Below are 13,568 nucleotides of genomic sequence, written 5' to 3'. Positions count from 1 at the left end.
TTTGCAGAAGGTGTCTGCTAGTCACAAGGAGTAGTCATCACCATGAAAGATTTAAGGATTTTAGTGCTTTTCTAGACATGAAAAGATACAAAAATTTGGCTCATAAAATTGGCTCCTGGAAATGTCTAACTATATACAGACCTGTTCTGCCAGATTTCCCCAGAGCACAGGGCACCTCATTTCTGTTCTCTACTCTGAACTCCTAGCAGGGGATTTTGAAAATCAGCAGTAACAGCTGCACATGATTTAATCCTTGTAAATGTAGATGGCAAGTGCCAATTTGTAATTCACGGGCTTGATAATTTTAAGTTTTCATTTATTGCTTTTTGGTAGATGCTTGAATCAAAAAAAATTTTTTAAGTTGTTATTAGATGTTTAATAATTTAAGCATATTTGAATACTCTTAAGGCAATACACACTTAATAAATGGCAGCAAAAGCTTTGTAGTCACAGCATTGGCAGCACAGGGAGGTAGAAGTAAATTGAATGAAAACATTGACTTTATTGTGCGTGTTACTCCCTCAGTTTTCATCATCTAGCTTGATTGGAACATTAGCTATACTTTGGAGATTGTTAGAGTGCTTGTTTATCAGAAGATTTTACATTAAAAGCTTATGTGGTATAAAGGGATTCTTAATTAGTTGAAATCTAGGACTGATATTTTATAATATTTGGAAATTTTTGAATCAAGTTTGAGGTCATATGTTTTAAACTATTACTCATTTCTAAACAACTGAATTCTTCTTCTTCTTTGTATTTTTAGGATTTGGAAACATCTCACCACGCACAGAAGGGGGGAAAATATTCTGTATCATCTATGCCTTACTGGGAATTCCCCTCTTTGGCTTTCTGTTGGCTGGAGTTGGAGATCAACTAGGGACCATATTTGGAAAAGGAATTGCAAAAGTGGAAGATACATTTATTGTGAGTATGATAGCCATTTAACTGCATATGTTAATTGTCTCATTTTTCAAAAATATTATAACTTTTCTGTTTACCTCAGATATAGTGAGATGTAAGTTATTGGGCTTTGTATAACAATTTACATGAGCCGCTTTTTGCAAATAACTCGCTGTATAGTTGTTTTTATACTTCTCTGAACGAATACGTTAATGAATGAGAAAAAGCGAAATATACAGAGGAAAAGTAGAAATCTGACAGTCCTGGGCTCAAATTCCAAATGGATTGTATCCTAGCTATATTCACTTAAGCTAGTTATTTTACCCTTAAATCTCCATTTTGCCGTTTATATGAATGATAGTACTGATGATGAGGTATTACTCTGAGATTTAGAGATATTCTAAGTGAAAGCTTAACATAGCTAGTAAACCTTAGCCCTTTGCTGAAGGATTGAATAATACATAGCAAACATGATAAAGGGGATCTTATAACTTATTTTAATAATGTTGCTGATAGAAATTGAACTAAGGTATACAATTTAGTAGGACCAAAATTATGAAGATGTTCATGGGCGTATGATATTCAGTAGAAAAAATAAATAAAATGAAAATGCTCTTAGAATTTTAAGTGAAAAATAGTAATAATACCATGATGACAAGCTTTTATTCTTGAAAATTATGAACGAAGAAAATAATTGTGTTAGAGAATCAGATTATAGATGATTTGTTACTTCTGTCACTACTTTACGTTTTATTTATTATTCGATAATGTTTCATCTTTTCATAAAAAGTTTGAGTATTTAACTATTGATGAAATAAATCACTGAGTGTTTGGTTTTCAATTGAAATTATAATTCCAGTTTTAACATTAGATATATTTCATATTGGGGCTTTCCTCGTGGCTCAGCGGTATAAAAAACATGCCTGCAATGTAGGAGCCGCAGGGGATGTGGGTTTGATCCCTGGTTTGGGAAGATCCCCTAGAGGAGGGCATGCAGCCCACTCCAGTATTCTTGCCTGGAGAATGCCAGGGACAGAGCAGCCTGGCGGGCTACAGTCCATAGGACTGCAGAGAGTCAGACACGACTGAAACGACCTGCCATGCATGCATGTGTGCACATGTTTCATATTAAATTCAGAGGTGAGACAGTGTGGGTCCTCTGAGGGCAGCTCTAGCTTAGAGGTGTTGAAGACTTCTCATTGTCTACGTATCATGTCTTGTGTATTTCGTTGTACCGCTTAAGGTCGTAGAACAGGGAGATGGTTTGTCTAGTTCACATGGGAATCAACTGTGGACTTTAAGTCTGCTAGTATTTCGCTTTAATCAGTTGAACAACGATAGGAAAATGTGGTGGGAGAGGGGAAAAGTCTCCATGAAATTAATGATTTTATCAATTATCAACAGTGGATATTTAATTTATGCTTCAGTTTTCTCAATTTTCATGTATTTCTAGGTTGTGTTTGGCCCGAAATCAGTTGTTTGCTTGTAGAATAGAAATATTTCAAAAGTAGTTCAGGTAAACAAAGAATGATGTAAATCGGAAATTTTGTTCTCTGAGCAAATGTTTTGTACTTTAGAAACTATTTTGCCTGTTGCAAAGCTATATAAAAGTAAAGTAGCATCATTATTAGCATTGGTTATTTTCAGTTATTCATATTATACCTAATGTATTTACATAAAGATAATTGAAAATTAATTATAAAAGAATAGAATACCATTCTCATTTGCTAATTTGCTGTTAACAGTGCGTATAGGTTATATACATAAAATAGATATCTAATGAGAACCTACCGTATCGCTCTGGGAACTCTCCTCAGAGCTCTGTGATGACCTAAATGTGAAGGAAATCCAAAAAACAAGCGGTATGTGTGTGTATATGTGTGTCTGTGTGTGTGTGCACATGTGTGTGTATGTATATATATATAGCTGATTCACTTTGTTCTACAGTAAAAACTAACATAACGTTGTAACACAACTACACGCCAATAAAAAATAATTTAAACAGTATATATAGGTTAACTTTGCAGGTCCATCAATCATCGATCTCAGTCAATTTCTCTCTCTCAGTATCTGTCTCCCCCCCACCTCTCTCTCACTCTCTCATCCCTAGAAGTGGAATGTTAGTCAAACCAAGATACGAATCATCTCCACAATCATCTTTATTCTGTTTGGCTGCGTGCTCTTCGTCGCTCTGCCTGCAATCATATTCAAGCACATAGAAGGCTGGAGTGCCCTGGACGCCATTTATTTTGTGGTTATCACCTTAACCACCATTGGCTTTGGCGACTACGTCGCAGGTAAGATTTTGGAGATACACTGCTCTCCTAACCCTTCTGCTTTCGTTAAACTTTTTCTCTTGGGTTTGCAGACAACACAGTGACTGCCTCCATTTCCCAGGGGTGTCATAAGAAAGTACCACAAACTGGGTGCCTTTAAACAAAAGACATTCATTCTCTTGTAGAAGTTCAAAATCAGAGTGCCAGCAGGGGCAGAGTCCCTCTGGGACTGGTAGAACCCTCCCTTCCTTTCCCCAGCTTCTGGAGGCGGAGAGCATCAGTCCCTGCTGGTCCTCGGGTGGTAGGGCGTCTCTTCATTTCTGCTCTCGTCCTCGTATCATGTTCTCCCTGTGCCCCCGTTGCTGTGACCAAATTTCCCTCTTCTTATAAAGACACCAGTCACATCGGATTAAAAACTGCTCTACTCCAGTATGAATTCATCATAGCTAATTGTATCTGCCAAGGGCCTTATTTCCAAATAAGCTCATGTTTCAAAGTGCCAAGGTTGGGACTTCAACACGTGTTTTTTGAAAACAGAGTTTCATCCATAACAGTGACAGAGCCAAAAAAAAAAAAAAGATCATTCCCTGACAGTGAAGGTCCGCAAAAGGGTACAGTTGAATATTTATTTTTCATTCTATAAAAGAAATTTAAATTACTGTCTGCTCAGAGTGTTATAGTACCACTCTAATTTCAGAAACCACTTATCTGCCTCTTATTTATTTTTTTAGTGGTACAAGAATTCAAGTTTAAATTATCTTTGCTCTTTTTACTAGGCCTTTCCATATCTTAGTTTTTCCTCCCAGCTTTCTTGAGAAATAATTGACATACATCACTGGGTATGTCCAAGCGGTAACAGCAGGATGGTTTGATTTACATAGATCATGCAATGAAGTGATCACCACAGTCGGTTCCGCTAACATCCATTCTTCTAATGCACTCTGCCTGGGTGTCTGGGGTCCCAGGGTGCTTCAGCCCCACTCCCATGTCCTAGGATTCTCTCGGTGGTGTCTTGTCCTTGAATAGTTTTTAGTTTCTCTCCTTGTGAGGAGGGAGCGAAGCCAGGAACAAGCTAGTCACCATCTTGGTAATGTCACTCTCATATTTTAGTTTTAGAAACACTTCAAACTTTGGAAGATGTGCTGAGCTACTTAAAACCTTCTTTTCTCTAAGATATTTATCTCCTCTAATTTTCAGTTCTAATATCAATGTTTTTAATCTTTTTAGCAGTTTATCCATGTTTTAAAATTCATGATTTTAAGACATGTTTCCTTTTTCTATGTATGTTATTTCTGTTGCTGTTTGCTTTATTGTTTTATCTCTTAGATCTTATATCGTTTCATCTCTCTTTTCCTATTACATTATCTCATTATTGTTACTGTTCAGGGGCTGCCGCAGTGCTCAGCGGTGAAGAATCCACCTACCAGTGTAGGAGACTTGGGATATGCGGGTTTGATCCCTGGGTTGGGAAGATCCTCTGGAGGAGGAAATGGCAACCCACTCCAGTATTCTTGCCTGGAGAATACCATGGACAGAGGAGCCTGGTGGGCTATGGTCTATGGAGTCGCAAAGAGTCAGACACGACTGAGCACACACACACATTATTGTTCTAACTCCAGTATTAAATAAATTGTAGTAATGGTGATAAAAGTAATGTAGTAATTCTCTGTCATGCATCATTTTGACCAGCTCCTAAAAAATCTAAATTTTTCTTTAAAAAAATAAGCTTGAAGTGTTAGAAAAACATGTTCATAACCATTATGGTAGGAACGTGCTAGTAAACTTCCCAGAATAAACTAAGTAGCCTAATTTAATTTTAGGAGGGTTTATGCTTTCGAGTTGTTTACTCTTCTTCTTTTTGACTCAAACTTCTTACTTAAATATGAAAAGAAAATATGTTGTGTAGCTTTATAAAAATTTCAGAGAAGGCATCTGTTTTTATTATTTGTTAATTATAGTTTAACTTGGCAAAACCCTTCTTTCTGGGGAATGTATAATATCTTTGAATATGGGGATGTTTCTACAAGCAAAGATTTGCTTTTGGTCAAAAACAGTACATTCACCTCTCTGTGCTGGATGGGAAAGGGTGGAGATCTTTTTGTTTTCTAATTAGCAAAATGTAGAGAGAATGGGAGAAGGCAATGGCACCCCACTCCAGCACTCTTGCCTGGAAAATCCCATGGACGGAGGAGCCTGGTAGGCTGCAGTCCATGGGGTCGCTAAGAGTCGGACACGACTGAGAGACTTCACTTTTATTTTTCACCTTCATGCATTGGAGAAGGAAATGGCAACCCACTCCAGTGTTCTTGTCTGGAGAATCCCAGGGATGGCAGAGCCTGGTGGGCTGCCGTCTATGGGGTCGCATAGAGTCGGACACGACTGAAGTGACTTAGCAGCAGCAGCAATGGCAGCAGAGAGGAGAATCTCAGACATTTGTAGCTCTATATTGGACAACAAGCTTTTGTCCTAAAATAACCATTTTTCTACCTTTCATTAACATCATAGATATAGTTAGCTTAAGTAGAAATGGAAAGAGCTTTAATGTAGCAGAAAGTGAGATGTAGGGGTGTCAGGCAGAGTGAAGTTAAGTCAGAACAAGCAAAACAAATATCGTGTATTAATGCATATATGTGGAATATAGAAAAATGGTACAGATGAACCTATTTGCAAGGCAAGAAAAGAGATGCAGACGTAGGGAATGGGTGTGTGGACACAGAGGGTGGTGTGGGATGAATTGGGAGATTGGAATTGGCATGTGTGCAGTGCCATGTGCAAAACAGATAGCTAGTGGGAAGCTGCTATATAGCACAGGGGGCTCAGCTCTGTGCTGTCTGTTGACCTAGATGAGTGGAATGGGATGGGATGGGGAGGGGGTAGGAGGGAGGTCCAAGAGGAAGGGTGTGTGTGTGTGTGTATGTGTGTGTGTGTGTGTGTGTGTGTGTGTGTGTGTGTGTAGCTGGTTCACTTTATTGTATAGCATAATTTAATACAACATTGTAAAGCAATTGTACCCCAATTAAAAAAAACAATTATACTTGTGCTATGTTAATCTTAGGCTATTGCACGTGAGTGCTGTCACTTCAGTCGTGTCCAACTCTTTGAGACCCAGTAGACTGTAGCCCACCAGGCTCCTCTGTCCATGGGATTCTCCAGGCAAGAATACTGGAGTGGGTTGCCATGCCCTCCTCCAGGGCATCTTCCCAATCCAGGGATCAAACTCATGTCTCTTGCGTCTCCTGTTTTGGCGGGCAGATTCTTTACCGCTAGTGCAACCTGGGAAGCCCAGGCTATTGTACTATTCTGTAAATATAATTAGTGATTATATTTAATTATAATTAAATTATGTGTAATTAACCAGAGGTCTTATAGTACCTGTGGAATATATAGGTATTAGGTGACAAGTCTTCCATTTTCAAGCCAACAGCCTTGTATTGCACGTTATTGTATCCTATTTAATTTTTGATGTTTTATGGTAATACATAGTTGTGTCTATTTATTAATGTATTTATTTTTCAGCTTTATTGAGGTACAATTGACCGATAAAATCGTAAGATATTTAAAGTGCACGTCGTGGTGTTTTCATATACATATATTATACATTGTGAAAGAATCCAATTGATTAATACATTCCTCACCTCACTCTAGGCTTCCCCAGTGGGTCAGCAGGTAAAGAATCTGCCTGAGTGCAGGAGACACAGGAGATGCAGATTCAGTCCCTGGGTCATGAAGATCCCTTGGAAAAGGAAATAGCAACCCACTCCAGTATTCTTGCCTGGAGAATCCCATGGATAGAGGAGCCTTCCCCACAGTGCTAAGGATTACAAAGAGTCCGTCACGACTAAGCAGCTAAGCATGCACATCTCATTTATTTATTTGTTTTAGTGAGAACTTCTAAGTTCTTTTATCTTAGCAAATTTCAATGATACAATATGGTGCACATGTGATTTTAAATAAGTGTCAGTCCAGCGTGAACCTCATAGTCTGAGACTCTCTAAAAAAAACAAAAATTATAAATAAAAATGTGGGTGGAATCCTAAAACAGTGTTATATTTGTGACCACAGTATAAACCAGCTTAAAAAAAAAGGCAAACAAATATTTTTACTTTATGGTTTTGTAGAAGATGAAAAAAGTTAGTTTTTAATTTCCCTTAGGAGACCAACGCTCTGAAACTGGCTGGATTGTGTTAGTCTTTTAGTAGCTTCTCTCAGCTATCTGAAAACATCTTGTATATCAGTGGGAACCCTGAATACAGAGTCATGGTCACAGTATTGGAGGGGAACAGGGGAACAGAATATTTGCATGGCATTAGATATAGTCTAAGAAACATTGTTATTATTACTAAGGTTTTATTTTATTATATCCCTCTTTAAGCCCATTATTTTAATTTCACTATTCCTCTGGAATGTGGTAGAAATACGCTTTGCAAACAACTTGCAAAGGAATTTAATGTGTTTGAAGTGACAAATGCTGAGAAAATTAGAGAAGCAGAATGGACACTACTTTTGTTGACTAATCTCTGTCTCCTTAATTTACGTATTTGGTACCTGTTTTGGTCTTTGTGAAACTGTAGAACCCTATTCCTAGTCCTGTAGTCTCTACATCCTAGATCTGTGTGCCTGGGGAGCATTTTTGGATTGAAATGGTGGACACGGGGAAAGATGTGGCAAAAGCTGCCTAGGAAATGTGTGCCCTTCGCAAGAGTCTTAGGGGAAAAAAATGTGAGTTTTTTAAAGCATCTTGGAAAATAACTGCTATAGTTAAGTAGAATACATAAAAATAGTCTTTCCTTCTGGGTACCTTGTGACAAGTAAAATTAGCCACTAAGTTAAAGCGGCAACCCCATCTGGGAAACATCAGTTATTTACTTTTTAGAGCCTTTCCTCTTGCTGTTAGATGTCTCTACAGATAGGATTCTCACTTAATTTTGATATTTTTGCCAGGAAAAAGCAAGCACCATTGCTCAAACTTGAACCGTCTCATCTTTCTATTAGGCTATAAATCTCCAAAGAAAACAGAGATGTACTTCTCTTAATAGACACCCACTGTCTGATGCCTTTCTCAAGTCTGCAAGTGCTACTCCAAATGGGATTAGAATTCAATTATATTTTTGTACTGGACTTCTTTGAAGACAAGTTTAAAAACATACACTTCAAACCATGGTGTTATTAAAGTAAAAGGAGTAAATTTTGGAATGTGATATCTAAATGTTTAGGATACAGGTTGTAACATTGGTGTAAATATTAGAAGCATCTCAAAAGCAGCAAGAGATGATGTGATGTGGTAGTTCAGACAACTCTGAAGCAGAATGCTCATCCTCAGGGAGTGAGCATGAAAATACATGCAGCTGGACATTTTGCCATGGGAAGAAAACAGGTCAACCCCTGTTGCTTTGTATTTTTAAATGTCATTTCTTACTTTTTATTTTATTTTTTATTTTTTGGCTTTAGATCTATTATGTTGCTATGGTCCTATGATTCTTTTTTTTTTTTAATTTGTAGTATAACTACCTTTGGACTTCCCTGGTTGCTCAGATGGTAAAAAAAAAAATCTGCCTGCAATGCAGGAGATTGAGTTTGATCCCTGGGTCAGGAAGATCCCCTGATGAAGGGAATGGCTACCCATGTCAGCATTCTTGCCTGGAGAATTGCATGGACAGAGGAGCCTGGCGGGCTACAGTCTATGGGATCGCAAAGAGTTGGACACAACTGAGTGACTAATGCTATACAAAGATAGCTGCTTTGCGATGTTGTGGTAGTTTCTGCTGTACAGCAAAGTGAAGCAGCCATAGGTATACATCTATCCCCTCTTCCCTGTATTTCCTTCCCAGTTAGGGCACCACAGTGCAGGAGTAGAATTCCCTGTACTCTACAGTCTGTTCTCATTTCTAGTCTGTTTTATACTACTGTGTATATGTCAATCCCAGTCTCCCAATTCATCCCACCCCTCCTTTCCCCACTTTGTATCCATGTATTTGTTCTCTACATCAGTGTCTCTATTTCTTCCTTGCTAATAAGATCATCTACACCATTTTTCTAGATTCTACATAATTTCATATTAATATCCATGTCTGTCTGCCTCTCTGGAAATGGCACAATTTCTTTCCTTTTTATGGCTGCTTACTTTTCGTTTTGTGTATGTCATAATGTTCATGATATAATCTATTAGGGCATAATATATTTCTAATTCATAAATAAATTTAAATTTACATTTGCACCCACCAATCCTTTTCCCTGTTGGCTATACTGTATCAGAAGCATTTAGCAACTACTAGTAAAGACTAATATGTTTCAGAGGTCAACTTTCTCTGTGTATTGACTGAACATAAGAATACAACATTTAATGGTTTTTCTTCAGGAAGAACTCGCCCAGCAAATGTCAATCTTACATTTATATTTATGGAAGAATGTGTCTTACTGGCTGATTGGTTGCCTTAGTAATTTGTGTTTACTCCTTCCTCATGGCCTTTTTTGTTCTTTTACTAATGCTCAATATTCTAGAGCTAAAAAAGACCTGGGAGCCACAGGCCATTGCAGCACTTTTATTATACATATGAATAAACAGACCCTCTGTCGCTACCTGTAGTTCACAGAGTGACTCTTCCTAAAAGATAAAAAGAGAAAGTACATTATTTAGCAAAGTATCATTTACTTGATTTTAACAATTTCTATAATAATTTGTAGTCAAATTTGTAGAGGTAAGTTAAGTGTTACTCACTCAGTCGTGTCTGACTCTTTGCGGCAGGCTCCTCTGTCCTTGGAATTCTCCAGGCAAGAATATTGGAGTGGGTTTCCATTTCCTTCTCCAGGGAAATCTTCCTGATCCAGGGATCAAACCCAGGTCTCCTATATTGCAGGCAGATTCTTTACTGTCTAAACCACCAGGGAAGACTGGTAAAAATTATATTTGACAGCTTACTCTTGGTTTCCTATGTTTTATTTCTTAACTTTTGTCATGTTATTTCTCATTTGATGAGAAGTCTGAACTGATAAATGATTAAATCATGCTTGCCTAATAGGCTGAGAGTTAAATCTCATTAAAATCTAAGAAGTTATATTAATTATATAGAAATGTGTGAAAGATTGAGCTCTACTTATTTAGGCTTGCTTCTAAAACTTGTCTGAATCCATCATTTTAAAAAATCACTATGGGTTGGGGGATGGGCAAAATAGGTGAAGCTGATTAAGAGGCACAAACCTCCAGTTATAAAATAAATAATACAATAAATAAGTTACAGAATAGGGAGTATATTAACTAATATTGTAGTAACTTTAGTGACAGTAACTAGACCTATTGTCATGATCATCTCATTTATATATATATCTGTATATATAAATGTTGAACCACTATATTATATACCTTAAACTAATGAAATGTACATCAGTTATATATCAGTAAAAAATTAGTTGATGATTCTTCAGAAGTGAAGTCAAATAATTACCTAATTTAACATAATTTAACATTATTTTTCAAAGTTAGTGTCCTCTTTAATATATACTCTTAGGACTAGAGTAAGTCATGGAAACCAAGAAGTACATTTCTATGAACTGATAGACGTTGCCCAAAGAAGTCTTTTTGTCCTTGTGTAGTCTCTTAAGCCTTGTCTGATTCTTTTGCAACCCCATGGACTGTAGCCCGCCGTGCCAGAAGTCTTCAGCAACACTCTTTTTTAAGCCAGGTTAGTTCATGAGAGATAATATGATTGAGTAAAAGCCAGATACCAATACATAATTTCACAAAGCAATGTCCTCACATTAGCTACTTTTCTAATAAAAACCAAAAATTTTAACCAAAAGTTTAGATGTATTCTAAGAAACCCTTATGGTTGATATTATGAAAACACATTTTTGTTCTGAGCATAAATTTACTTTGCCATCCAAATATATATTCTTGGAATTTTGATCAGTGAAATTTAGTATATTTAGTTGAATAATGAAACTTTTTTTGTCTCACATGTAGTTTTGAGTACTTACTGGGTTAATCAGGCTTTAGGCTTAATGCCATATGCTTCTCTAAACAGAAAAAAAAAAAAAATTGGGAAATTAAAGCAGGTAAACTGGCCTTCCAGGGGATTTACCCTTTCAAAACTTTATACATTTTCACAGTTTTTGAATCTTTTGTCTTCATATTTTTTGACTTGGGAAAAAAAACATATTTGTTTATCTCATATTAAGTTTTCTTGGAATTATGTTTTCAAAGTCGTCATTGGAAATGCAGTTTTTTGTAACCAAGCCATTGCTTTCTCTTATAACCAAAAACATGACTCATTTAGTGGAGTGCTCAGAGCTTGCTTAATGGAAGATGATTTTTTCATGAAAACATATAAATCTCCATTGAAAAACCATGACAAGCATCTTTTGTTCCAAACAGTTTGTCCTAATAGACAACTTCAAGAAAACAGTTACTGATGTGGTCTAAAAGTTTTGCAACTATTCAAAGGCCAGGTATTAAAAATTGCTGTTACTGGGTTGATCACTGAGCAGAGATTTGCCAGGAATTTAGCAAATGACAAGGAAAATATCTGATCAGAAGTGAGGTCAGCTGAAGAACAGTCAGTTCTTCAGCACCACCACAGTGGCTCTGAAAAATTTCTCTGATTGAAAAGAGAGGGCTTACATGACTGTTAGGGAGATGCCTTATAGCCATCAGTCACATGTGCATCCATTCTGATGTTTAGTGAGCACGTATTGTATATTAGATAACTGTGCTTAGCACTTAGTGGTAATGATTGCACTAGTCTTGTTCCTATGGGACATAATGTTTGAAATCCAGGAGTAACAATTCAATAGGAAATCATTTTCTCTTCTTGATAATTCTGTGTGTTAAAATGGAAAAATTCTGCAAGACATCTGGTCACCCCCTGAATCAGCTGGTGACTCTCAGAGAACTCAACTCATCAGAAAACTGAGAGCTACGTGTGTAATTAACTAAATGGGATTAGACCCAACAGTTCAGAATTTAAGGACTGTGGGCAAACCAAGGAGTTATTTAACTTCTAGGATTCAAAATGGATATATAGAAGAATTTTAGAACACGTGGGAGAAAATGACAAGGAAGACCTTTAATGATTGACAGTTAATTCTCAGTGAGTTAGGCAGTAAATTGTACTAAGTTTAAGGAAAAAGACTGCAAATTACTGTATATTAATATATAGACTTAAAGATAATTTGTAGATGTAACAATAATATACATCCTATATCCTATAGATTTCCATCGTTATAAAGGTGAGTAAGACAATATGTTGATTTGTCTTTCTTTATAATCATGAGACTGCTGTTTTTCTGATGGGAGTTTCTCTTGTCTTAGACCAAGTACCTACCAGGAAATGGACAACTTCTTGAGTGCTGAAATTGAGAATCCCCATATATAGGTTCAAATGCTAGAGAGATTTAGTTACCTTTTCTGGTCTTGTGTTTTTTTTTAACTTGATAGCATAGGGAAAGTTTGATATAGTGGGTGAGCTGTTGTTTAATACTGAAGTCATATTTTCATTTGTAAAAAAGAAAACATAATTTACAGCATTATTGAAAGAGCCTCTTAATTCTTGCTGCATTAAGAAAAGACTTTATTAAACTAAATTGCTTTACTATAAAAAAGAAAAATATACTAAAGCAGAAAGTAAGTTTTTGCCCCTTCGTATTAAGAGACAGCATGCATGTGTGTTATGCTAAGTCACTTCAGTCATGTCCAACTCTTTGCAACCCCATAGACTATAACCCGCCAGGCTCCTCTGTCTGTGGGGGTCTCCAGGCAAGAGTACTGGAGTGGACTACCATGCAGCTTTCATGAATAAAAAGAAAGTCAAATGTACCAAAAATACTGAAATCCATATTTGATATCTATATTAAAATACAGACCCATGTAAAACATGACCTTTATTTTCTTTAAAACAAAGTTGTATATTTTATCTATATTCTATAATATATATTTTATTTTAGAAAAGCTGAGGAGAAACATGGAGTTTGATCCATAATGGCTAAATCACTCTTTAAATCCTTATTTGTAAATATTCTGTGACTCAGCATCATCCAAAGAAAGAAAATTAAATTTAAGGGAGAGGGGGCAATGTACATTCAAGTGTCGTAGAGCAGAACAGGACCAACTTTTGGAAACTGTTGGAATGGGGACATAAGACAAGAAGCTCCTAGTAAAACGGTGGTGACCTCAGACCCACCTGGTTTCTAGGTAAGAACCTTGAGGGAAAAAGAAGCACCTTGTTTGACATAGCATCTCCAGCCCTAGCTAAGTGTCTGCCATACGTATGGATGAAAAAAAGAAGGTGGGAAAATGGGAAGGACAGTAACTGAATGGGAATGATGGGAAGGACAGTAACAGATCACAGGTGACAATAGACACCCTGGTTCAATGACAGGAGCCTATGTTCTGAAGCCAGA

General features: G+C 36.8%; 1 protein-coding gene across 4 annotated transcripts in view; it reads left to right on the top strand.

Moving 5' to 3' along the window:
- KCNK2 (potassium two pore domain channel subfamily K member 2) overlaps nucleotides 1–13,568 on the top strand; it is a 225,661-nt gene that overhangs the window by 154,622 nt on the left and 57,471 nt on the right. For all 4 annotated transcript variants that reach the window (XM_027565604.1, XM_027565605.1, XM_027565603.1 and 1 more), the window contains exons 4-5: nucleotides 764–924; nucleotides 3,011–3,197. In XM_027565604.1, the coding sequence (XP_027421405.1) occupies nucleotides 764–924; nucleotides 3,011–3,197 (348 nt within the window). The remainder of the gene's footprint in view (nucleotides 1–763; nucleotides 925–3,010; nucleotides 3,198–13,568) is intronic.

Source organism: Bos indicus x Bos taurus, chromosome 16, assembly GCF_003369695.1.
Source record: "Bos indicus x Bos taurus breed Angus x Brahman F1 hybrid chromosome 16, Bos_hybrid_MaternalHap_v2.0, whole genome shotgun sequence".
Classification (NCBI taxonomy): Eukaryota; Metazoa; Chordata; class Mammalia; order Artiodactyla; family Bovidae; genus Bos; species Bos indicus x Bos taurus.
The sequence above is the reverse complement of the archived record's forward strand: the minus strand, read 5'-3'. Positions and strand labels throughout refer to the sequence as shown.